Consider the following 25,652-nt stretch of genomic DNA (forward strand, 5'->3'; position numbering starts at 1 on the left):
CTCCACAACCAGGCACCACTATATATCAAAGACCTCATAGTTCCTTATATACCAAGTAGAGTACTTCGTTCGCAGACTGCAGGCTTACTTGTGGTTCCTAGAGTCTCAAAGAGCGGAGCAGGAGGCAGAGCCTTTGGTTATCAGGCCCCTCTCTTATGGAATAAGCTCCCAGTTAGTGTTAGGGAAGCAGACACCCTCCCCACCTTTAAGACTAGGCTGAAGACTTATCTTTTTGATAAGTCCTATAGCTAGGGATGGTTAGCATCCCTTAGTTATGCTGCTATAGGTTTAGACTGCTGAGGGACATTTCCTGATACACTGAGCTTCTTTCTTTTTCTCTTTATCGCTTTCTTTTACCCCCCCCCCATAACAGTGTTGCATCATTAACATGTATGTCTCCTGTCTCAGCAGGTCTCCCTGGCCGGGAGTAGCAGTTCCTGTTGTCTGTTGTCTTTCTGTCCTCTTCCCCCCACACAGCAGAGGCAGATGGCTGCCTGTCCTGAGCCGGGTTCTGCCGGAGGTTTCCTTCCTGTTAAAAGGGAGTTTTTTCCTTCCCACTGTTGCCAGTGTGCTTGCTCAGGATGGGAGATTGAGTTGGACTCAACTCAATCTGTTGGTTTCCTTATATAGGCTGTTATGAATTGGCCTTCATTATGTTTTCCCCTCTGTCTGTAAAGCGTCTTGAGATGGCATTGCCGTGATTTGACGCTATATAAATAAAGTTGAATTGAATTGAATTGAATAGACCCTTAAAAAACAAAAGAAACGAGACAAACCAGAATTTCACAAGTCACATTTTATCGTGAGTCGAATTTTCTTTAATTTTATCCTTAGAACACAAGTTCAATTCAGTAAATTAATTTCTGTAATACTTTATTGTGATTTCCATTTGTTACAACTGGCCATGACCCTTTGAAATAAGCATTATTGCAGCAGTTTCACAGTGCACTGTACAGGCTCATCCTGGCAGAGAAGCTGAAGGAGAAGGGGATGATGTGAAGAAATAGAAGAAACAAGGAATAAACGCTTTGATCCAATTGCTTTCCAAAACCCTCACCCTAGGCACTTGGTGTACAGTAGCTGTGAAATGGGGGGGGGAAGCATCACTGCTTTCACTACCCTGAACTTCTGCTCTGGACTCAAAGTAAAACCAATACTTGCCATGTATACTGAAGCCTGTGCAAAGGTTTTCAAAGTGCCCTTGGGGTAGGGTTTGGTATTGATTTGGTGTTTTATAATCCAGGATTGGCGCTCACAATTTGTCCAAATAGTTGTCAAGGGCTGGTATGCCCTCTTTGAGACCTTTGCGTTTCCTAATTTCTCCAACAACTTGGAAGGGTTTGCTGGTGGGGTCATTGGGGTCTCCCTGGAGAATCTGCCAGTGGTCAAATACACACTGAGGGAAGGCCTGGCCTCCTGTGTTACTGCGCAGGTCAGCTGTAAACCCTGAAAGAAAACAATTACAAGTTTTTTTTAAAAAAAATAATAAAGGTTGATTTAGGTACTGAAATGTGATGATGAAGTCATTTGCTCTTAGTTTGCTTGTGAGTATCAGAATATCTTCAGGAAAAGCTTTTAATTTAATTTTAAATGCATGATTGATTATCATCTTTGGGTCTCTGTTGTAGTCTCTCTGTTAACATTTTTTTCAATCCTGCTATAAATTACTACAGACTTAAAAAGAAACTCACCAAAAGATTCATTGACAGGCAGGTATGCTTTCACTACAAACATAGGCGTTCCCATAACTTGAGACTCCTCAAACACGTGGCCACGTTTCCTGTTCAACACACCATAGATCCCACCGACCACCTGCTCCGGGCACTGCATAGAGAAAAAACACAGAAACCACATGATGTTTTCTCACTTTAAAGAGAAATGTGAGCTCGAGCCAGTATTAAAAAAACACATCTTCTCATACTCCTTCTTCCTATTCATATCTTCCATTAAAATATGTGTTCTTGTTAAATTATGCAGAAAATTAATTAAAAGGTTTATCTATATTAGCTATATGTTGGATTTATTCCATCAAACTTACAACTGGTATTTAAAAAAGGAAACTGTTTACCGTCCACAACAAAGTCTGAAAATGAAATTTCCCAGACAGATTTCTTTCGCTCCAGTCTGATTTTTAGACCTTTCTTAACTTTACCTTTATTATTTCAGCTACTGTGAAAATCTGGCATTTATGGTTTGTGTCAAGAGTTATAATGCCTCTACACACCCACCTGTATCTCCACCAGATAGACTGGCTCCATGAGACGAGGTTGAGCGGTGAGCTGGCAGGCATACAGAACCCTACGAGCCGTTGGAATTATCTGCCCTCCACCACGGTGAATAGCATCTGCGTGCAGCGTCACATCATGGATGTCAAAGCGTATTGCACGCATGTTTTCCTCGCACAATGCACCCTGCAGGTTTAGGACAAAAAGAATTGAGCAACATGTTTGCACATTGTTTTAAATATGCTTTGCGCAAAATCATAAACATATTTCATTTGAAGACATGGAACTAAAACCAGTCTTAATGAATTAAAAGCTCACCTCTTTAGTTGCCCACTGGAAACCGGCCGCTACACTGTCCTTGATTTCATTGAGGTACTGAACCCCCTTTGTGATGTCTATCAGCAGGTTGGCGCCATTCCCATCTGGACCGAAGCACCAGATCTTCCTGGCTTCTGTCACCTCCCACTCATACTTGTCAGCGAGGTAACGGGCACGAGCCTTCAGCTCCTGGCGAGCAGTGACCTCCCCCTTCTCGATGTCTTCGGCCAGGCCGTCCGGGAATGGACGGGCCTTCATGAAAAGACGATTGTGCTTGTTGGGGGACTTAGACAGACACATCTGGTCTGATTCCTCTGTCACTGTCTCTCTGTAAGACACCACTGGGTCGGATTTCTAGAATGAGGGAGGAAAAAGAACACAGGTTGTATTTGAGTTATGGAAATGTGATGTGAAGATCATATGCACCTTTTCGTTTTCAAGGTGAAATGTACGCTTATTAGTGAGGTGAAAAAAAGGTTGTTTGTATGGCAACTTTTCATGTGCCAAAGTAGTCAGTTTTAAGGTATAATATAAATGTTTCATAGAAATGTAGATAAGTAACAGAAGAAAAACAAATTTTTTGCTTTGGACAGCTGATGAAAAGTTTCTTACGAAGACAAGAAGAACTCTGTTTTTTTTTTTTGGTTTTTTTTTTAACTTAAGATAATTTTCATGAGGAAACATCTTCCTAATGGAAACTGATGAACTCAAGAATAATATGTTTTCTTCTAAGCCTGATTAATTTCCTAGCTGGCATCCAAGAACAGCTGCAGTATGTGATGGCCCACATATTTCAATTGATACTATATACATTTTTAATGTTGAATGTATTCCATAATACATTATTAAGCTTAATGAAGATTCTTCTGTCATATGATTATAAATAATAATTTCTAATGTATATCTCTGTTTCAGCTTGGCAGCAGAGACTTATTGTGCACTGAACCACTATTTCTGAGAAAAAGTCTCAGTTCTACAGCTCACCTTCAGTGGAATGCAGGCATGATCCTCCTCCAGGTCCTTGAGGCAGATCTCCAGGTGCAGCTCTCCTGCTCCAGCGATGATGTGTTCCCCAGACTCCTCAATGATGCACTGCACCATGGGGTCTGACTTGGCCAAACGTTTCAGCCCCTCCACCAGCTTGGGCAAGTCAGCAGGATTCTTGGCCTCCACAGCAACTCTTACCACAGGACTCACACTGAACTTCATCACTCTCATGTTGTGGGCCTGCAGACAGAGGCACCTCATTCATTTTGTGTTTGTAATAAGCATCAACAGCAAGAAATGACTGTATAAAAGCACATTTTAAAAGCACAAAACACATATTAAGGCACATTTCCCGACACAGGAGAAGTAAAATGTATACCCTACTTGTTCAAAAGTGGTAATGGTCCCTGTCTTAACCAGGAACTGGTCCACTCCAACAAGCCCTACTATGTTGCCACATGGGACATCTTCAATAGGCTCCACATAACGACCCATCATCAGAATAGTCCTGCATGAAGATGGTGATGAAAGGTTTTCAATGAATATATGAAAACAGAAGGAAAAGGAAGAGAAGCAGTATTTCTGCTCTCCTTTATGAACATGAACACACTCACCTTTGGATGGGTTTGATGTAGAGATCTTCCTTCTTTCCAGGCGCGAAGTTTGGTCCCATGATGCGCACCTTCTGGCCTGTTGACACACAGCCGGAAAACACACGACCAAAGGCGTAGAAACGACCCTTGTCGCTGGTCGGGACCATCTTGGAGATGTACATCATCAAAGGAGCCTTGGGGTCACAGTTCTTAATACCTGAGAATGGAGTTCAGACATGTGGCTCTGACTCTGATGCCAAGACAATCCGTCATTCTTTTAGCAGCAGCATGAAATAATTATGAAATATTTACATTTTCAACAAGTCCTTCTGACCTTTGTTTATTTTTGGGTTTTTTTCAAGCTGATTTATTTTATCTAATTGGTTTTAATCACTCACCATTTATTTTCATATTAATGGTTTATTACTTATTTTATCTATTAACTGTTATTGCTTAATAATTAATTGTATTTAATATCATTTGATTCATTTTATAAATCACTTTGGAGAAAAGTATCTCCTATATGACTAGAATAGAATTTTTTCTTTTTCTTTATTTCTAAATTTTTCCTCTATTTAGCGGGTTAAGGGAAAGGTTGTTTACTGACCCATGGCAGCTTCATCATCTCCGGGCCCTTCATACAGAAGCTCACAGCGGTATTTCTGTGCAGTGACAGGGGAGGGCAGGTGGATGGTAATCATCTGGAGCAAAGCCTCTCCAGCAGGTAGCCAGCGACGCATCACAGCCTTTAGGAGGGGCTTCCCTTCCTTCTCCTTGTCCTCTGTGTCCAGTTTAACATCCAGCTTGTCAATTAGTTTGGCTGTCTCTTCCTTTTTGAAATTCATGATGGCATCAAACACCTGTTTTAAATTAAATAGTGCTAATGAAGATTAGTGGACTCAACACACACTAAAGACTTTAGTATAATAATATTTTTAATGCTATGCAAATAAGCCCGTGCATTAAATAAAGGTGTGTACAATTACATTATTATATTATTATTGTTATACAGTATTTATTAGACAAATAAATGCTTCATTAAAATCTAGATTTATTGTGTTGTATTTTCACCTTAAAGATGGGATCCAGAACAAGCTGGCAGAAGGTTCGAGGTAATTTCTGACCATCAGGACCAGTGGCAGTCTTACTGAATTTACCAGCACTTGGATCAAAATATCTAGAAGAACCAAAGCAGTTATTGTGAATTGATATGCAACTTATTCTTTTGTTTCACACATTATATTTGAGCTATTTATTTATGTATTCAGAATACTAAAGTATGTTTACATATACTTAACTACTTAAAGAAAAAGCACTTCCCTTCTTTCTCTTTGGCTTTGCAGACCATTGCATGCACAGTAAGCTTCATAATCTACTACAGCAAAGTGAAAAATACCCCAAAACATAATATAACTGAACTGAAACTGCTAACTCAACTGAAAATACTACTTTAGTGATATCTGGTGGATCAGCCTCTTAATAAAGTGATGCAGGAATGTACTTTAAAAGAATGTAAACGGGGTTAATGTACTCTGCCATGTGAAGCACACAGAAAACTCCTCTGCTTGTGTGTCCACTCATGTTTACCTGTCTCCCCACAGCTTCTTCATCATGTCCTCCACCTTCTTACATCTCTCCACTGGCCCAAGCTGAGCAACTCCCTTAGCTGCAAATTTAGCCACATACATCTCAGCAAACTGCTTCAGGGTAAAAGCCCACCCATGGAGGCCCGAGCCGAACCCAACTGTGCCAATAACGGGGTCAATCTGAGGAAAGTAATGACAGTATCATTACATATGTATTACATAGTTTAATCTGAATTGTAACTTTAGTGAGCCAAGTAGGAGCAGAAGTGTGTTTTTTTGTGGTGGTTGTGCATCTGCTTCACCATGATGTTCCCCATGGGTCCACCTTCATCTTCTCCATAGGTGGAGATGATGACGTTGACGTTCTCCACAATACGCTGAAATGTCTGGAAAAGCTCATCTGGCTCCAGCTGCAGCTCAAGTAAGGCCCGGTCCATCTTGTTCATCATCAGAACCGGCTTAATGCGCTCAGCGATTGCCTGCCGCAGTACGGTTTCAGTCTGCACGCACACACCTGTCAGAGGAAAAGAACAGGTGAGCCTTTGTGAAAAACTTGCACGTGCAAGTGTGCTAAAAATGTGGGGATTACCTGAGACACAGTCCACCACCACCAGAGCTCCATCCGTTACCCTGAGGGCAGCTGTGACCTCAGAAGAGAAATCAACGTGACCCGGAGAATCAATCAGGTTGATGAGGAAGCCGTTTCCATCTTTACACTGCTTGATGAATGCCAAGTCATTCTCTCCAAGCTCATAGTACATGGAGATCGCCCTTAGGAACACAGAGAAGGTACAATAAACATTTAGACATGCTATTTGCACATATTCTACAGTAAAAAAATTCATCATACAGCTCAAATATTTTATGTAAGCCAGGCAACACCTTCAACTCAAAACAGACAAACACTGACTGACTTTTCATTTCAGACACTTAAAATGGCTGTTGTATATGTTGGCATGTTTAGTTTAATCAGAGAGGAGCATAATATAGGTGTTTCTTAAACATCTCTGAGCCTGATTTTTAAACTGAACAAGGGACAAAGATGCCAGTATTTAATCCTTCATAGACAAACATACAGGTAATCACATTACTGAGAAGTGTGTGGTTTGTACTGTCTTTATAAACTTGTTGCTGAGTTTTTTTAATTTTTTTATTTGTTTGTTTTTTATTTGGGTAATTACAATTCTATAACAAACCAGACACTGGTGTGTGGTCTGAAATCTTCCAATTTAAATGGAAGCAAGGAAGCAGAGCGGGCAGCCTTTACAAAGAAACGACAGCCTGGTAGAAATCTTTGCATGGGTTCAAGAGCATTTCTGAAAACCATTGTCAGGAAAAAGTATTTATTGATGAAGGCAAGTTAAGATTTTATTATACAATGAATAAAACCAATGAAGATCCAGAAATGCCACAAGCTCCTCTAGGTCTAACTCGTGGACTGGACTGAGGTCTTTTGGACAAACTGTTCTATGATCTGAGCAGCATGAGGGTTCAGGTGTCTCAGATGTTTAGCATGTTAATCAAAAAAGGGGCGATGCACCACAGTGGCAAAAATGCCTCTTTGCCAACTCTTTTGAACTGTGCTGTTTATTTTTTAGATTTGAAAAAGATCAAATCTTAAAAAGTATTATGTTTTAGTGTATGCCAGACACTATGACCCACTATGGCTGAGTTATTATATGAGTAGGCTACATTATTCAGGTTATGTGTTATTTCTTTGAAGAAGTTGATGCTAATTCATGTTGATGCCACTTATTTAATGTGCACAAATGAGTTAGAGGAGTTGCAAACTCATGAGGCTTAAAAGTTACTTCATGTTGTGAAATTCAGTTATTACCAGGTTATAAACATTCACTGTTAAAGGGGGAATAGTCAATATTTGTAGCCAAGTTTTGATGACATTTAATGGATTGCACAACCAGAACAAAACCGTCTCCATCCCCACTCTGTAAATCACATACGTTGATTTTATAGTGATGCATCGCTCCTGCTCGTCTTTGCGTGTGTCTGTGAAGCGAGTCTCTCCGGCCCGGGCTGATGCAATGATCCCTGCCTTGGACACCAGTGAGTCAGTCAACGTGGACTTCCCATGATCCACGTGGGCAATCACAGACATGTTTCTGATGTTGGACTTTTTGTCCATGATGGCACGGATCTGATCCACAGTAAAGTTCACCTGTTGGGAGTGGGTTAAATAAGTGTTACAAACATTTACAACCATCAGTAGAAGTTTACTTTATTAATCACACGTGTCTATTTATGTCCATAGGATGGTTTGCAAAAGCCCCTCTGAGCAGAGCTATAAAAAGAAAGACATGTCTGAAACTGAATCTAGGAGAAAGGAGAGTGGGCACTGCGGAAAGACTTTACCTTATGGCTAAAGCAACAGATTAAGCATTACTGAGTCACCATTTACATGCTGCAGCTGAATGGGACGAGCTGCACTATGACACAGACTCTCTATTTTAGCCTTAAACATCCTAAAATGTTCAGATAAAGATTAAGGTAAAATCTATAATAATAATAATAATAATAATAATAATAATAATAATAATAATAATAATTTTTTAAAAAAACACCTCAACACCTAAAAAAAAGAGAAAAATGATAAGTATATGTTCCACAATATGACCTAACAATTACAGGCTGCTTTAATAATTTAGTTTATGTGTGATATGGGGAGTGGCAGTTCCAGATCAGATAAAAGGAAGATTAACGTCAGACCAATGCATTCAGCCATGAGGATAATAATAAAGAAAATCGCACATCCATTGATTGGCAGAGTCAACTACATGTTCTGTTCATGAACACAGGAATGAAAAAGCTGTGCAGCTCTCTGTAGTGACGTATTACTGTGTAATTGAATAAAATTAAACAGTGACGCAATCTCTTGTAATCCAATTTCAATATGCGATTCAGTATAACCAGAATTCATCATATCAGTAGCAGGCATGTCCCGTTCCGTCTTACAGCATATTAACATTATATTTTTGCAGTTACACTCCAGCAGATTGATATTAAAGGCTTTGCAATGGACGTCACAATGAGGCAGAGCGGGCCGTGCAGTGAAGGCCACAGCCCTGCTTTATCAGCTGCTTGCTGCGCATGTTATAACGGATCACAAACAGAGCCCTTATCTGGTCACACTACACCATTCCAATCCATTTCCCCGGCACCTGACGGGCTCCATCCAGGACAGCTTGTTTCACTGACACCGTTATAGCTATGCACGAAGGTTACACAACACAACGATTGTCAACGCACTTTTCAGCTTCGACAAGCACATTAAATACACAATTCAAGCCCGTGAAGACTCACCATGTTGCCGGCAAGTCGTGGACCTACGTGAGCGACTGCTTATTGCTGTAAACACTGCCTCTGAGGACAGGCAGTCCCGGTGGTGACAGGAGAGACGCTGCTGCCGCTGTGGCTGCCGTGTGAGGGTGCGGGTCCAGGCGCCAGCCAGCAGAGGGCGCTGCCGCGCAGCAGCTCCACTGCTATCAGGTTTCTGTGGCTTCAAGTAAAATAGACATGTTGCACTGTAGGGGAGTAAGAGTCTGACTGAGAGAAAGATAGATTTTTCTGTAGGATTTTTTTTTTTTTTTTTTTAGAAGAGTTCATCCCAATTTTATTTTTCTTTAACCTATGTGTTTTCCAGCTGCCTGTTGGGATTCTGAACTATCTAAACTGTGATTGAAACAGATGAAAAAAAAAATATAGATAACCCCAGTTTCAAAAAGAATTTCCTCTTCTTAAAACAGCTACCTGTAAATGTCTGGGAAATTAAATGACCACTTGCTATAGTTTTTCCACTTCATGTGTGATGCAGGGTTTTAGCTGCTCAACAGCCCTGCTCCTTCACCGTTGGATATTTTGTTTCTTTTTTAAAAATTTATCCTATTTATTCATTTATTTTTCTGCAGGTGAAAGGTCTGGATCAGAGACTTCAGCACAGATTTCGAACTGTTCAGCTGGTGTTTGGAGTGGATAATGGAGACTAGGGAGAATTGCAGTAAGCTATAACCTATACCAAAAAGTTGTTTTACCCTTATTGCCAAGTCAGAATAAAATTTTGAAAAACACAGGACAAACTGAAAGTCTTACTCATACAAATAAAAAATGAAAAATAGCAGAGTTAATAACAACCCTATGGGTAAGTCATATCGATCTTAACCTGATATATTAAAAAAAAATCTATTAGATTTTATGCAAGAGGAATGAAAGACAACCAGTGCTAGACACAAGTAGAGAAAGTAGCTGGGAGCTCTGGAATTGTTGAAATATGGATTAGGATGTGAAAAATCTTGACTAAATAAAAATAATTTAATAATTTAAAAGAAAATTAAGAAAATTCTGAGAAAGGGTGATATTATTATTCGGTTAATAATAATATCACCCTTATTATTCTGTTTTACAAGTGATGCATTTATTAGAATGTATTAGTAGTAAGATAAGAATATTTTGCATATTTTTTCTGTTCTACATTTAATGAAATTTTTTATTCATGTAGCTTAGAAACAAAAAAGTATGTTTCACTGTTTACCTTTTGGGATTTCTTCAGTCATGGTTATCTTGGTGAGTTTTAACCAGTTCAGTTATATCCAAAGGATTGAAATATCAAAACAGTTCAATAAAGAAACAGTCTATACAGCCAGAGGAAGTTTTTTTTTTTTTTTTTCAAATCTATTTGCTTTGCAGATTAGGAAGAACCTACAGCAACTGCTTTTATCTTGTAAGCTGAGAAAATCCCCTTTGAAGATGCCCAGTATCTTGTAACTTGGCCACTCGGTTGGTGAGTTTTCAGACATACAGCTCAATCTCTTTGGTAAGTGGGGAACATCTAAAATTAACTCCAGTAAATTTGTGTTATTCATGAGGGGTAAAAAAGACAGATATATACTGTCCTGTGACATATACATATACATATATATATATATATATATATATATATATATATATATATATATATATATATATATATATATATATATATATATATATATATATATATATATATATACATTCCAATCATATATGTATACTTATTTGTATATATATTTATATAAGTTGTGAATATTAATAAGCTCAATGCTGCTGGCTGCCTTGTTGAATGGACTGATGAGCGTCACCAGCTGTTATTCCCTGTGTTCCCTGTGTTTAGTAGTAAACAATGGTGTTGCGGGATGTGGTAGCAGCTTTCCACCAGCTGAGGGCAGAAGAGAGGAAAAATAAATTACAGGAAGGTTTTTAGAACCCCAAATGGGACACTGAAATGATCTTTTTATTTTTATTTGTTTATTTTTTATTTCTCCCAGTGTGTTTAAGATTAAGATTTGTGAATACAACACAAATGAATAAAACCAGCATTTTGTGACAGAATGTTCTGATAATTAATGCAAATTTATTTATAGCAGTAGGTGCTTTAGAAGGAGACATGTTTTATATAGGAAACATGAAATGGTAGATAAGACAGTAATGTTATTAATTTTAATACAACTAATTAAATCTTGAGATATTACTGCTCTGCTGGGGTCCAGTAATCAATCATCTATGTAGTTTTATTAACTGACAAAAGTGTTATGACTACGCTCTGTCCACCGTTGCATATTAGCTTTCACTCTACTGTTTGCTACTCCCATCTTGTCTCAGCTTCTCACTGCCTCAGTTCCAACATCCTGCTGGTTCATTCTCACTGGACTGATGCTGTCTCCATAACCTGGGTGATTGTTCTCCTGTACTTGGACATCTCTATAATTATCTTTTTATATACAGTCTATGGTTTCCTGCGATGGTGTCAAACACTGCCATCCTTTATTTGTTCTTTTCAATAAATGGTAATTGAGCATTGCCAATTGTTTCATTCATTGTTATTCATTAAGGCTGTACAGGTCCTGAACACATCCAACTGTGTAGCATTGAGAATTTCTGCTTCAGCATTTGTTTTATGAACCTAAATGGTTTGACTAGGAACAGCTCGCTTTCTGTGCCTTTGTTCCTTAAGAGCTCTTGAAGATGATGAGCTTGTTGAAGAGGATGCCGTGCAACTGGGGTCAGCACTCTTGCTTCCTCATTGTTAAACAGCGTTATGCTCATAAGCTCCTGCTTGAGATGGGGAATTTTGCTATGCTGCACACATGTTTTTTTTTTTTTTTTTAACAATCACATTTTCATGCCCCATTTAATACTCACCAGAGTTTCTGTCTTAATTGTCTATTAGATCTGAAATAAAATCTAACACAGATTCTGTTACTATTCTTCACCATCAGATCTCTTTAGAACACAAAGATGAGCTGAAATGAGAGCTCGACATGTCTTTTCTTTTTTTTTTTTTAGAATACTTCAATGTGAATATCAATCTGATCTCCCATCAGGGCTGGCCCATACCTTTATAAGGCACTGAGCAGAATTTTATTTGTGGTGCTCCCACCACCTGTGCACGACCAGTGATCAAGTCAAACAATTTAAATGTTACACATCTATTCATTTACTATATTTACAGCTAGCTCACATCATACCTGTCTTTCTGGCTGTGGTTTTAAACCTTATTAATTGTGAAAGCTTAATGTTTTAGAGTTATATATGAAATATACTGAAATTGTATGTATGAATGCACAGTGTGAGGTAGCTGCCCTGTCAATAATAGATGATTATTTTTGTTGTTTTCAGTGTTTATTTATTGCCAAGGAATAATAACAATAATAATAATAATAATAATAATAATAATAATAATAATAATAATTATTATTATTATTATTATTATTATTATTATTATTATTATTATCATCAAGGTATCTTTATATTTCAAGATCTGTTGGGGTGCCCCCTGATGGAGTAGGGGCCCCAAGCAACTGCTTGGTTTGCTTATGCCCTGGGCTGGGCTAACTTGGCTGTCATCTCCATTTGGTACAACACTGTCACTGATATTTTAAAGAACATTTTAAATTATTTGGTGAATACCTTTTAGTGGGGGACCATTATTACATTCTATTAAAATGAACTATTTTTCTTGACCTCCTTCTTATACACATCCAAGTGATGTCATATGCAGCAACACAGCAATTAAATGTACCAGGTTGCAACATGTTATTGGTATCCATAAATGTTCTTAAAATGGTTAGGTTAGATCATACCTGTATGTACTTTGAACATCTCCAATCTCCATTTATGACAACAGTAAAGATAGCAGAACTCTTCTGATATGCAATTATTCATGTGACAGTGCTGATAATAGGCTCTCTGCCAAAGATAGGTCCATTTTAATACAACAAATCCACTGAGATGATAAAAGACTAATGCTCATCGCAGAGTCATGCTTTGTCTTCACAACATACATGGTTCCTTTTATAAAATATCAATGAATATATTGGATCTCCTGTGACCCTAATTTTGGAGCGTTACAGAAAATGAATGATGAATGGATTCATATGATCTGACTCAAAATAAATCAGTGTACCCATAACTTTAATTGACCACTTGAGAACTCATTTAAATAAGTTTTTTTTTTTTTAAATTCTGACTTCATACATAATTCTTTTTAAAATACAAATTATTAAACTGGTTTTTAGAAATGAAGTTAAAACCATGAAAAGCCTACATAAGATATGAAACCAAAATGTTTTCCCACAAAATGCTGCAAACCTGCTTTAAGAATATGGTTTTGCATATTTTGCAACATGACATTATTAAGTCCCAAACAGAAAGGGCTAAAAAAAGATATGAGCCTATCATTAGTATGTTTTATATAGATAATGATGCTCCACAGTCTCTGCAATGCTCCTTGTCTGAATCTGGCCAGGATATTTGAGGTATGAGCCTTTAATTTATGCTGTTCTCATGTATTCATAAATGTGTCAGCTTTGAAACTTCTGAAAAACTTAAAAGTCACCACATCCAAAAAAAAGAGAAGAAAATCACAGAGAATTCAAAGGAGAGAACATTGAGATTCTTTCAACTTTGTGCTGCATGATTAAAGTAAAAAATGGGGGGAAAAAGAAAATAACTTATTCGGGCGAGCATACAGAACTTCTTTCTTTGCAGTTGTAACAATGCTTCAAAGTTGAGGCAGAGGAAGAAAGACTGTGATGATTGGGTTAATTCTTTCTCAAAATTAGAGGAGGGACAAGGAGCTGTAATAGTGGCTCCACTGGGATAATATCTCCCCCACAGCGATAATAGCCAGTTTGCAAGTGTGCATGTTCTTGTTGTGTTCCTTCTTGGAGAACACATTATGTAATACCATTTTGTTTTATGATCTGCATACTAAGAAATATCATGACAGATTAAGCTAATTATTGGCAGTAAAGATAAGAAACAGGGAGGTGAGCAGAAATAAAATTGCAAAGAATATTAATCTTTAAAGTTTCTGGATAAATAGAAACTGAATAACAATTGCCTCACTGCTGTAAAGATGTGTTTTAATGTGTTTTGTGTTTTAAAGAAAAACCCCCACTAACTCTTTGTTGAAGGACTTTTGGTCAGCCATGACATGTTCAGTGTATTGCAGAGCAGTAACTTTCCATTTAGCCGTGATTTAGGAAAAATATAACAATAAGTGAAAGGATGCTTTTTGCTTCATGATGAAAACCTTAATAAGAAGTCTAATTTCTGGTCAGAACTCAGACGAGGACTGGATGAGTTGGACATAGCTTGTTTGATTTAAATTGTATTTTCTTTTAATTATTTTGTAAACAATGTTGCTCATTAAAAGTCAGAGCAGGCCCCTGATATAACTTCAGATGTCATAATGTTAGAGTTAAATCCTTCACCAACCCTTTCCTTTTAGCCTCTAATGCAGGGCTGCTTGGTTCAACCCTTCAAGGGCCCTGCAGGTGTACAGTGTGTCCCTGCAACACACCTGGCTCAAACTAATGAGGCTATTTGCAGAGCTTCATACGCTGTTGAACCCATTTAATCTGAGTAAAGTGTGTTGGAGCAGGGACACACTGAAAACTTGCAGGACTGCAGCCTGAATTGAGTAGCTTTCTTCTCAAGTTAAATCATTCTGGGTTTTTTCAGATCTTCTGTGGAGATCAGAGTAAATAAAGTGGCTCTCCACTTATTGCCCTTGAAAGCAATTAAAACTTGTCTATAAATCAAGTCAATCTAGCATAAAATGAATGTGAAAGCATGTAGTGAATAATTACTGCCTTATGAAATTGACATCAAAGGTCATTCTCGACTACCTCTGACTAACTTTGACTAATTCATCCGTCTGAATCTTCCTCCTGTGCCAATTGGCTCTCCCAGCTGTCAGCTACATACTGGATTGGACAGTGATAAGCTGGGTTGCGGGAATGCTCATGTATGATATGGCATTTTAACTTTGTCCCTTGAAACAGTCAGGCATTTCTCCTGCACGCCACAGCCACGGAGGAGAGTATTGATCTGCTGCATTTTCATTCCTGTTGACTAGGTCCATTAAAATTTCACCGGCTGCTTCAACATCAGAATAATGACTTTTACTACAGAAAGGGTAAGATCGTTGGTTAATTTTGCCAGAAGAGATTGACTTAGAATCTATGTGTTTAAAGAGCAGCACATGTTTGTCTGTGGGTATAAGTGTAAGTTACAAATTCAATTGATTTTAGAATAGGCAAAGTAAAGTGTAAGAATTAGTGACCCAAATCTGACACATCCAAACAGAAATGTACTTTTTTGTGTGTGAAAATAAGCAGAAAGCTGGAAAAGAAGCTGAGGAACCTCTTTGCGTCTTGGATTCTGTCTTTCAGGCCCATGGAGGGAAGGACCTTTTTGACCTTCTGCTCAGGAACACAGAAGAATCAGCCAGTTGCCACAGCGACCAGCCATGGACGATGACAACTAATGATGTATGTGACCTGAACATTCAGTTTGCTCCTAAACAGAGTCACTTGGGACAAAATGATCAACACCTCTTATTTAATTGATGTTCTTATGAAAATACAACACAGAGAGTGCAAACTGGTTTGTGAACAGGTCAGTCGTGATTGGGCATCTGATTTTTATGGAATCTCACTCAATGTGAAATTCTATGCTTTGATGTTCTGTTCATGTAGCTGCTTGTGTTCATGTGCAGGAATACATTTATCTGATTGACTTGGTCAACAGTTTCATGTGATGATGTGTACATTTCCCTTTCCTCAGAGCCCAAACCCTCAGAGAAATGTTGCTGATGACTTGTTGGATGCTGTGCTACATGAGTCCTCCTCTGTGCTGGCATCCCCCCTGTGGTCTCCCTGCACCACTGACAGCGGCATTAACGAGGACCATCTGACAAATCCCAAAGACAGCCCCTATCAAATCTCCTGCAATTCTCTCCCAGCCTTTGACTTCCATTCGCTCCTTCAGTCTCCATCTCTGGAGAGCCGACCACCAGCCTATAAAAAGATGTCTGATGTTTCAATTGATTGTGGTAAGCCAAAAATGGGAACGTGGTTAAATCTGCAGTTGCACAGTGAGCCATAGAAGAGTATGCTGAATTGTGTCTACAAGGAACAAAAACGGCAGGTTAAGAAAAAAAGGGGGAACTGTAGGCTGCTTGAAAATGGGGTAAAAATGATAACCTTGACATGGTGCCATCCTTCATTTTTTTAGTCTTTGTTGTAGAATAATGCAAGTTGTTAAATGCACCCCCGACTGTGAAGGTTTTCAAAGAATGATCAATTATTTCAAGTTTTTCCCATTTCAGGAAGGGTAAAAGTTTGTGCAAATGTAAATCACAATGTTACAAAATTGCTCCTTTTGAATCATGGCCCCCTTTCATGATGACCGTGTCTTTCAGTGATAAAAAAAAAAAATCCCAACTCAATAAACCAAGTCTTAAACAACACAAAATATGTCAAACACCGGCATGTGTTAGGATGCTGCTGCAGCAGCAGGGTTGGGTTGTGAACGTAAAGTTAAGTTGCTTTCGAAAAGCTGAATCCTGTTTTCCTGTATTGCAGCACTAGCAGTCATATTTACAGATATAACACTCTTCTTAAGCTACTTGTTGGCAGGCTGCTCTACAGTATTAATTAATCTGTGTACTTAGGCTGTTTCTACTGCTTCTGTTCTTTCATGTAATCCAACAGTGGTTTCACATACATAAAACAGATGAGTGGCAAATTAAAAGACAAATCTGCATAAAAGGAAGGCGATTAGCTACCACGTGCCAACAGAACAGCCTCAAAGAAAACTATTCTGATTCTGCGGCTCTCTGAAATTCTGCTGATGAGATGGAACCACAGAGTGTGTAGATAAGATGGATGCAGATCCAGAACTATTCCGTCTTATTTGACCTTTTATTCCGGCAGCTGTGGCTCAGAAGATAGGAGTTGTCTCCCAATCAGAAAGTTGTAGTTCGAACCCCGGCTTCTCCACTCCGCATGTGTTAGCGTCTTCGAACAAGATACTGATCCCTTTATGCCCCCATATGCATTCAGTAGTGAGAGAGTGTGTTATATAGAAAAAGCTCAAAGAAGCACTGTACACATGTGTATACGAGTAGATAGATGCAGTTTGTACTTTAAAGCACTTCCAGTGGTCAGAATAACAACAACAACAACAACAAAAGTTGCAGCACATTTAATTTACTGTTCACACTTGTCTCTGAAAATCTCTAAAAAACATGAAAATGCAACACCTAATTTTTCATTTTCCATTTAAAAAAAATAGCTGCACTAATGTGATATTAGTCAAAACAAGCACAGGTCCAAGACAGAATAATGTTTTTTCTTCTCTTGTTTTTTTGGAAGACGGGTTTAGGGAGATAATGGTAGAGAAGTCTGAAGCCAGGCAACATGAATTGTTCTGCAGACCACAGAGTGGGCCAGCAACAAAGCTGAACACATAGCCTGATAATTGTAGTGCTCCTACAGTGAGGTAGGAAGACAAAGCTGTGATTAATTTGAAGAAGAAATAGCATGTCCTTAAACCCTATTTGTGCAGCATTTCTATAATGTTACATCACATTTTTAATGCAGTGCAATTTGTAAATTGAATCTCACTATCTCTCACTTAGTTTATACTGTAAATTCTCTCACCATATTCATAAAAGTTGTGTACAGTCCACGACAGGCTTGTAAGTAAAAACATTATATAATAGCAAGACGATCATTTAAATCAAATAAATAAAATCTATTTCATGTTAAATCAAAGTTTCATTAAATAATTTATCTATAGCTTTTTAAATTTAGATCAAAGTCAATATCACTACTGATCATTGCCTTATGTTTGTATCAGAGAGATGAGTTGTTCAGTTACTGAAACTTTGAGGAATTTAAATCTTTGAGTTTTCACCAGATAATTGCCCCACTTTCAAGTTATTTCATCCTAGAATGAAAATAGGATGTCATGTTACGGCCATGTGGATAACCTGGCTCTCATAAACATGAAAACAAGGTAAACAACGTGATTAGTCTGAGCTCTTTCAGCGCTGTTAGGATTAGTTCTTTGTGAGCAGCAGGAGTCACACCAGAGAACAAATATGTGCCGTGAGACTGATTAAGATAATTTGTTATCTCGCTGCGTTTTTGTTCCTGTTGTGAGAGAAGAGCTGTTTGTGAACTCTGACTAATACAAACTGTTAAAATAGTATCTCTTTTATCTGATACCTTCCTCTTCATCAGCTCTCCACGTCTTTTGTTGTCAGCACTCTTCATCCTCTCTGCTCTGCCTTCTTTCTACAATCCTGTTGAGGAAAAAATACCACATGGCAGAATATATTTAATCTAATGATCAAATCATCAAGATGTTTTTCTGTTTATTTTACATCTGTGTAGACTTAACCACAAACCCTCATCTTCATCAGTCTGAAATTTTCAATGGTGGAACTGTCCTCATGCTGTGATTCTTCTGCTGCTTGGCAACAAGAGACAACTCTATCACCACGTCCTCCAGCCTCACCTGCACCATGTCACCTTCCTCTATTTCTTCTTCTTCTTCCTCCTCTTCTTCTTTTTGATCTCAGAAAAAGCTTTAACACTGTTTGGGTACTATGCACTTGAGTAGCCAAAAACTGCTGCCCACTCTGTTTCTCTCTCTTCCAGTTCTTATGAGTGAAATACTGTATGGTATGAAGCTGTGTTCGTTTGACACACAAAGAAACCAAAGCAGAGCACGGATGTATTTCTGAGCCACCATACCATCATTTTTGTGAAGCTCTAATCTGCAGTGACAGATGAATTTGTTTCTCTGTATTCTTTGTACATATAAAACCTATGTACAATACTGCATTGGGAGGGGGGGGGGGGTTGGTTCCAGCTGCAGGTGGAGTCTGTTTTATAAGCCTTTTTTTCCCTCTTATTATGTGGTTTATTGTGCAGGCTGGGAGCCTGATGGTCTTCATGAGGATTTTGGAATTGCTTACTACCTTTCCACAAACCAAAACTCTCTGCTACCATCCAGCCATGCTGTCACAGTGAAAGACCTGCTGTTATCCAACCTCGGGCAGAAAGTAAGAAGAGTCAAAAGATTCTATTAAAAGACATAAGTGAAATCTAGCTTTCAAACTGCAGTTTTTTTTGTTAAATGCAATAAATAAATACAACTCAAGCTTTACGATCCGTTTTTCTGTATAGTTCAAGAGCAACTTGAACTGTGAATCCACTCCAGAGCCTTCCTCAAGTGAGCTGCAAGGAGAGTCTCTTTAACTGAGATATTGTTTTACAGGCACAGCGAACCTCTCAGCAGTCCCTTCAGGAGCTTGTACTCAATGAAGATGAGAAGAAGCTTCTGGCTAAAGAAGGAGTTAATTTACCCTGCAAAATGCCCCTGTCCAAGGTACACGAGTCAGACACATATGTGGATGAGTCTCTGTGCATACATATGCCCTACACATCACATCTTTGATCTAAATTTGTATTTTTCACAAACTCCCCATTGCCCCATCCCAAGCTATTTTTGTCTCGCTTACTCTTTTTCTTCTTTCTTTCTTGTTTCTCTTCTCTCATGTGTTTCATCTCCCTGACAAGTATGAGGAAAGAGTTTTGAAGAAGATCCGGCGGAAAATCCGCAACAAGCGCTCGGCTCAAGAAAGCCGGAAGAAGAAGAGGGAATATGTTGACAGTCTGGAAGGAAGGTATGAATCCATCTGTTTTCAACATCCTTTGCTCAAAAACAACATTATTGTTGCATACTTTGTCCAAGGGAATGATTAAATTTTAATGCCGTCATCTCTGCACTCTGAAATGCATAATAATGATCCTGTCTTGACATTGACTCAATTAACTTTAACAAATGCCTACATTTTTAAAGAGATAAATATCTAATGAATTATTCAATCATCGCAGACAAATCTGATTTAATGTTTTTTTCCTCATCTACTAAAAAGTTCTTTCTGAGTAGAAACACCTCAGAGGAAGGTCATAGGAAGTTCACAGAACTTTTGTAGAACATTTGGACTAAAGAAAAAAAAAATCTGAGAGGAAGCTTCTTTAATAGGTGACAAGAAAGGAAACATGTTAAAGGGGCAAACATGAATGGATGTTAAGGGAATTTAGTGCTAAAACATCACTGAGACACATACTATTGATGTTACCAAAAGCCAGAATTTTTTGTTATCTTTTTAAAAAATATTTGGAGCAATAATTCTCCAGGTTCCTTGTAGGCCTTTAATGGTTTTCTTTACACAATCCAGTTCTTGTAGTGTTTTTCAAACAAATTTGTGTAAATTTGGTAAGAGATCTAACACTGACCCGAATCATTCAATCATGAAAAAAAAAAAGTACTGAACTCAAGGGATGAACCAATATTGTGTCTAGACATGAAAGACAACCGTGCAAAGAACCATTTTTAAATGGGATCTTTTGACCCTTTCTTACTAATAGCCTGTCACAAAGACACATAATTATTTCAAACTCCTTTAGCTGAGGCTACTAAAAGTGCACATAGCTTGACTGGCACAAAATAATATTTCTGTAGCAACAAAGTCATTTCCACAGAGCTATTTTATAAAAACATGACATATCTACGCAAGTACTGTGTGTCTTGACATACTTAAAGGAAATTGGACAAGTGGAGCAAAAATTACAGAGGCTACTAAAAAAAAACATCTACAGTTACTTAATAATATGTTAAAGTGTCCTGATGATAAAAGAAAAAATCCAGCAGTAGTCATTATACAGACGCTGAAATGCATCTTCATCTTTAGGTGATCCATCTCCTATAGAGCCAGAAAATTACAGATTTTGATCCATCAAGCTATTTTATCGGGTAACTAGTTTAAAAAGTACCCCTATTTGGACTAAGCGGTTCAGAAAATGGATGGATAGATAGTTTCAAAATTGTCAGTGCCATCAAACATACCTGAATAAAATAGCACACAGTAGAAACCAGCTGTGCCAAACTTCAGCACAGATAAAGCAATGTGGGTTCATGTCGGAAGACAGAAAAGTAAAATGCAATTTCCAAAAAACAACTTTGGAATAACAATGAAAGTTTCTGGAAAACTATTCCCAAAGAATTCTGTTAGAAATACCAGAAAGCTAAAGAGCATATGGATCATGCAATAGAAAAGCATGATACTGTCTATGTGAAACTCCAAAGAATGTAAAGGTCAAGTAAAAGATGATGGAGGCGTTCAAATGAACCTGTCTAGTTTATGTTCCTTCCCAGTGCTGTATGCATTTAAACTGGGGGCCAGTTGAAAAGAAACTATGCTTAGCCTACTTGTTGAATTGTTTTCTTTTTCTTTTTTCTGTGGCAACCTAAAAAGCATTGCTTCCTCTTTATGCACTAATGACACATTAGGTAGCATATGCCTGAGAAAAGTGACCAACAACCCATACATACTTCATCACTGTCGAGTTACTCAGAAATGTTAAGTTTTTTTTTTTTTTTATAATTTCGAAAGAGTTTGCAGTTGTTCCTCTGGTTTTTTCCCAGTAAAGGCTGTTTCATCTCAGTTATGCATCAAACTGCTGAGTCTTCCAATAACATTCCAGGTTTTAGCAACGATTCCTGCAGCTCTACGAATCACAATCAGACTGGATTCCCAGGACGTCTGTTTCCAGTAGCTTTCTGTACAGATGATGTTTGACAGTAATTTTACTTTCATTTCATGATCATGGTGTCTGATCTGGAAGATCTTGGTTACTTTGTTGGTGAAAGATTTTTAAATATTAGTGATGTGGTTGTAACGGTTCCTGGGAGCAGCTTAACCACTAATATTCCTCAGACATGCCTCCTCTGTTCATTCATTCAGTCATTCATTATCCTAACCACTCAGTCCAATGAAGGGTTGCGGGGAAGCTGGAGCCTATCCCAGCAGTCTTTGGGCGAGAGGCGGGGTACACCCAGGACAGATCCATTGCAAGCCTCCTTTATGTGTGACAAAAACATTAATCCAGTGGAAAATGTGCCTGCAGGTCTTATCTTGAACTTGCAATAGAATAATATGAACTAATTGATATGCAGCACCACATTAATTTTCTGCCATAAACAATGACCACATTTAATGCCACCAAGGGCTCTCTCTGACTAGCAGGCCACATACTGAGCATCTCTGACGTATGCAATTGTGTAGCTTTTGGATTAAATATTCATCACATCTTGCTATGATTTATTAACCCAGCATTTCTTTGGTCTGATAGTTATCCCACAATGTTGATGAAAACTACCCATTTGGATAGCGTGTACTATACTGTGATAGCCAGCAGCGCTACAAAGCAGATAAGCTGTGCAGTCTGGCAGCAGCAGGAGGGCTCAAGCAAAACCTAAAGATGATTCAGCATGGTGCACCAGAGGCACAAGTGGATTCTGCCAAGATGAAGCTCATCTGAGTCTTCCTCCACCCTCTCTATCTCCAGGCTGTGCAGCATGAGCATCATTACAACGACCAGCCAGAAAATTTGTCACCAATCCTGCCTGCCTCCCACATGTTGGCTCTTTCACCTTTTCACACCTACACAAACAATTCAGTGTGGTAGAGTGTGTGCGTCAGTACAGCAGTGTCGCCAAATCCCTTTGTTTTGCCGTTTCCCACCAGGCTTATTATTTATCAACCCCTGCCCCCAAGATTGTTTGTAGGATGTGTAGATCTTACACCATTGGACTTATTAAACCTGCTGTTTATGAATCATCCTAGTAAAGGCAGGCTGGGGAAATGTACTGGAACGCTGATTTCATTTTAAATCTGAGAGGAGTTTGTGCAGTTCATGCTTTGTTAACTATCTAGTAATTGGTTGTGTTTTCTGAAAAACTGACATAATCTTACGAACCTATGTGTGTGCGTAGTGCAATCCGGCTTTCTGGATATTCTGATTGCGTGCCATTACCATCCAATTCAATCTGTAGCTCTGTTGCTTCTTAACAACAGAAGTTTCATGACAGGCTGGGATTGTCTTTCCTTTTGAGCACAGTCAGCATTAGATAGTAATTAGCCTCAGGCGGAAAATACCTTGATTATTATCAGTCAAGGACAATAATGGAGACTCAGAAAAGCAAATGAAGGACGGGACATAAAGACAGGGAAGGGGGGAAGGTGGTGTCCCTGTTCAGAAAGGACTGGATGATAACAGTCAGCACACATGCATTAGTGAAGCATGTGTTTAATTTCCCTCTTGCTTTATTTCATCTAGTGTATTTTTCTAGTTTCATTCTCCCACCTGTCTTGTTTTGTAGGATGTCTGCATGCAGTGCTCACAACCTCGAGCTGCAGAGAAAGATCCAACAGCTGGAGGAGACCAATAAGTGAGTTATCCCATTAATTTACAAAGGCAACAACTCATAATGTTTGCCTTAAGGTGACTGATCTGCTGAACACTTAAAATAACCTGGAGAGGAAAACAAATGTTCATGTTTTGTTTGAACAGTGCAAAAATGGATGTTTCCTCAAAAAAATATGGACAAATTACTAACAGAAAGTGGAGTCCGTTCACATTTTAAAATTTTGTACTATCGCATACAATCAGATATACTATCACATCTCCTCGAACCTGGAGGTGAAGGGTGTGAGACTGACTTTAACATAGGGACGTGAAAGCAACCCACAGTGGCCCCTGCAATACAACCTTTATGTTTATCCATTTATGTTAGACATTCATTTGCAATATTATATCATTTAGGACAGACTGAATAGCTAAACAAGCAAAATTTTATAGACCAGAATATTCTGCTCAATTATTTTTGCCTGATAAATATCTGATTCTCTTAAGATTACTTAGAAAAAAAAAAACAAACCATGATCATGTTGACTCATTGTGAAGGACTTCATATAATAACCCAATGGTACCTGATGTGATCATTTTAATTGAAAACTGAAGGTTTTGGATGTTTCCTGCTGCATCACACCTTAATCAGATTGATGGATCAATATGTTTGGGCAGATTCTGACAACAAGTAGTTGAGGTGAGCCATTAAATTTTAATCTTGTGTGTTGGATCAGGGAGACATCTAAAACCTGCAGGGTTGAGCTGGACACCCCTGTTGTTCCATCAAGGGGGAAAAAAAATCCATTTTAAATTTTACACACAGAATTGTTCATTTGAGTTTGCACTTTTTTCAGATTTTAAGACCTAGTCATTAACAGATTATTTTCTTGTGGTGTGGTTTTACTGCTGGTGGAATAGCAGGTAAAATACCCCTAACAATCAGCAAAGGTTATGAATATATTCTGTGGATGGCTGCAGACACTGGCTGAAGCAGGCTTGGACCAGCTTATTGTGATTAAACCATTTTCAGGAAATATATCCAACAGAAATACCTTTGAGGATTTGCTTTAATGATTTAATATCTCATTTTTGTTATTCTCAGTCGTCCTCTCATATCACTCTTAGATCTACCTTTTCATTCCTGTTTAAAGTAATCTCTTCTTGTTTCTATTGTCACCTTGTGACAAGTTGGATCATGTCAGTCAGTGTTTTGTTGATCTATATTCATATGGCCTTGGGCTCTCCTCAGTTTGCTTCAAGCCAGGACAGAAATATTCCCCATGTTGTTCTGTGTATGTCAGTGTGAATTATCTGAATACAGATTTAAACTGAAAACCGTTTTCTGACTTGTATGGCTGTCATCCAGAGGCTGGAAAAGTGGAAAAATTGTTACATACATACTCTTTCCCTGTATCATGCTGGTCTTATTTCTTTTTGCTTCCGTTGCCACAGATCAAATGCTGATACAAAAAAAAAGATCGCTTTATTTCATCTGTGGACCCTCATGTGCTGTCACATAATGTCTCTTATCTTTTCTGTATTGCAGTGCTCTGCTGGAACAACTTAGCCAGCTACAGGCTCTCTTTTCTAATAGCTCCAGCAAAACAACAACCAGAGGAACCTGCATTTTGGTGAGAATTTGCACCATTGAAAATTATTTAGACACACTCCATCATTTCACGCAACAAATACAGGTGCAGTACATATTTGATAGACGCTACAGTTCCAAATGCATCATTAAAACACAGCCTGGGTTCCTACAAACCCTGCTTCTATTTTTACCTTTAAGATTTGAAATGAGTCAATGTTTGTATAGCACCCGAGCTCATCTTTTCAGCAAGATGTTATATAGGTCATCTCTGATAAGTCCTTTTCATTTTGCCCCTGTGTGTTCATTCATTTCCTTCTCATTTGTGTTTTCTATGCTTGGTCTCTTTTTGTTCTGGTGTCTGCCTTTGCATCCAGGTTTTGCTGCTCTCCTTCTCTCTGATCATTTCCTCAAATCTTCAGCCCAACCCTTACAACCAACAGAGCCAAGCAAAGTATATAGAGACCAAAGGTTTGTTGTCACACTCTCTCATTTTTATCACACACGCACGCTCACAAACACACACTCGCTCATTTCTGCAACATCTCTGCCTTTCAGTGCCGTCTCGCTCCCTGCAGTCGATGGATGAAGTAGAAAGCCTCCCTCCTCCCGCTATTCCCATTTCCTCCATCTTCAGGGGCTTTGAAGCCCTGCGAAGTTTAACAGAGAAGCGCTGGGCACAAACAGACATCCCTGCTGTACAACTTCCCCACCTTTCACCATCAGAAACACAGGCACAAAGATGA

At 38.5% G+C, this 25,652-nt stretch overlaps 2 protein-coding genes across 2 annotated transcripts; one reads left to right on the forward strand and one right to left on the reverse strand.

Moving 5' to 3' along the window:
• Positions 1-781: 781 nt before the first annotated feature.
• On the reverse strand, positions 782-9,160 carry LOC306757945 (elongation factor 2b). The gene is made up of 14 exons (XM_079243136.1): positions 9,028-9,160; positions 7,671-7,885; positions 6,299-6,480; positions 6,012-6,223; positions 5,711-5,889; positions 5,195-5,300; positions 4,731-4,983; positions 4,145-4,340; positions 3,915-4,038; positions 3,528-3,770; positions 2,544-2,897; positions 2,229-2,411; positions 1,692-1,824; positions 782-1,446 (listed from the first exon to the last, which is right to left on the reverse strand). Exons 1-14 carry the CDS (start codon positions 9,028-9,030, stop codon positions 1,253-1,255), a joined length of 2,577 nt encoding a protein of 858 aa, XP_079099262.1. The 5' UTR covers positions 9,031-9,160; the 3' UTR covers positions 782-1,252.
• LOC306758499 (cyclic AMP-responsive element-binding protein 3-like protein 3-B) lies at positions 9,029-25,652 on the forward strand (the record flags this gene model as incomplete). Its single annotated transcript, XM_079243826.1, has 11 exons — positions 9,029-9,037; positions 9,098-9,229; positions 15,438-15,536; positions 15,832-16,099; positions 18,993-19,123; positions 19,339-19,449; positions 19,641-19,747; positions 23,290-23,358; positions 24,865-24,949; positions 25,284-25,377; positions 25,465-25,652. The coding sequence occupies 11 exons, from the start codon at positions 9,029-9,031 to the stop codon at positions 25,650-25,652; spliced, it is 1,293 nt and encodes a 430-aa protein (XP_079099952.1).

Source organism: Telmatherina bonti (assembly GCF_933228915.1).
Source record: "Telmatherina bonti genome assembly, chromosome: 7".
Lineage (NCBI taxonomy): Eukaryota > Metazoa > Chordata > Actinopteri > Atheriniformes > Telmatherinidae > Telmatherina > Telmatherina bonti.

Excerpts from the sequence above, each read along its gene's own strand:
- LOC306757945 (XM_079243136.1), bottom strand. Across the intron at positions 3,771-3,914 it reads CCATTACCACTTTTGAACAA|GCCCACAACATGAGAGTGAT; the intron begins GTAGGGTATACA and ends CTCTGTCTGCAG. Across the intron at positions 1,447-1,691 it reads GCCTGTCAATGAATCTTTTG|GGTTTACAGCTGACCTGCGC; the intron begins GTGAGTTTCTTT and ends GTTTTCTTTCAG.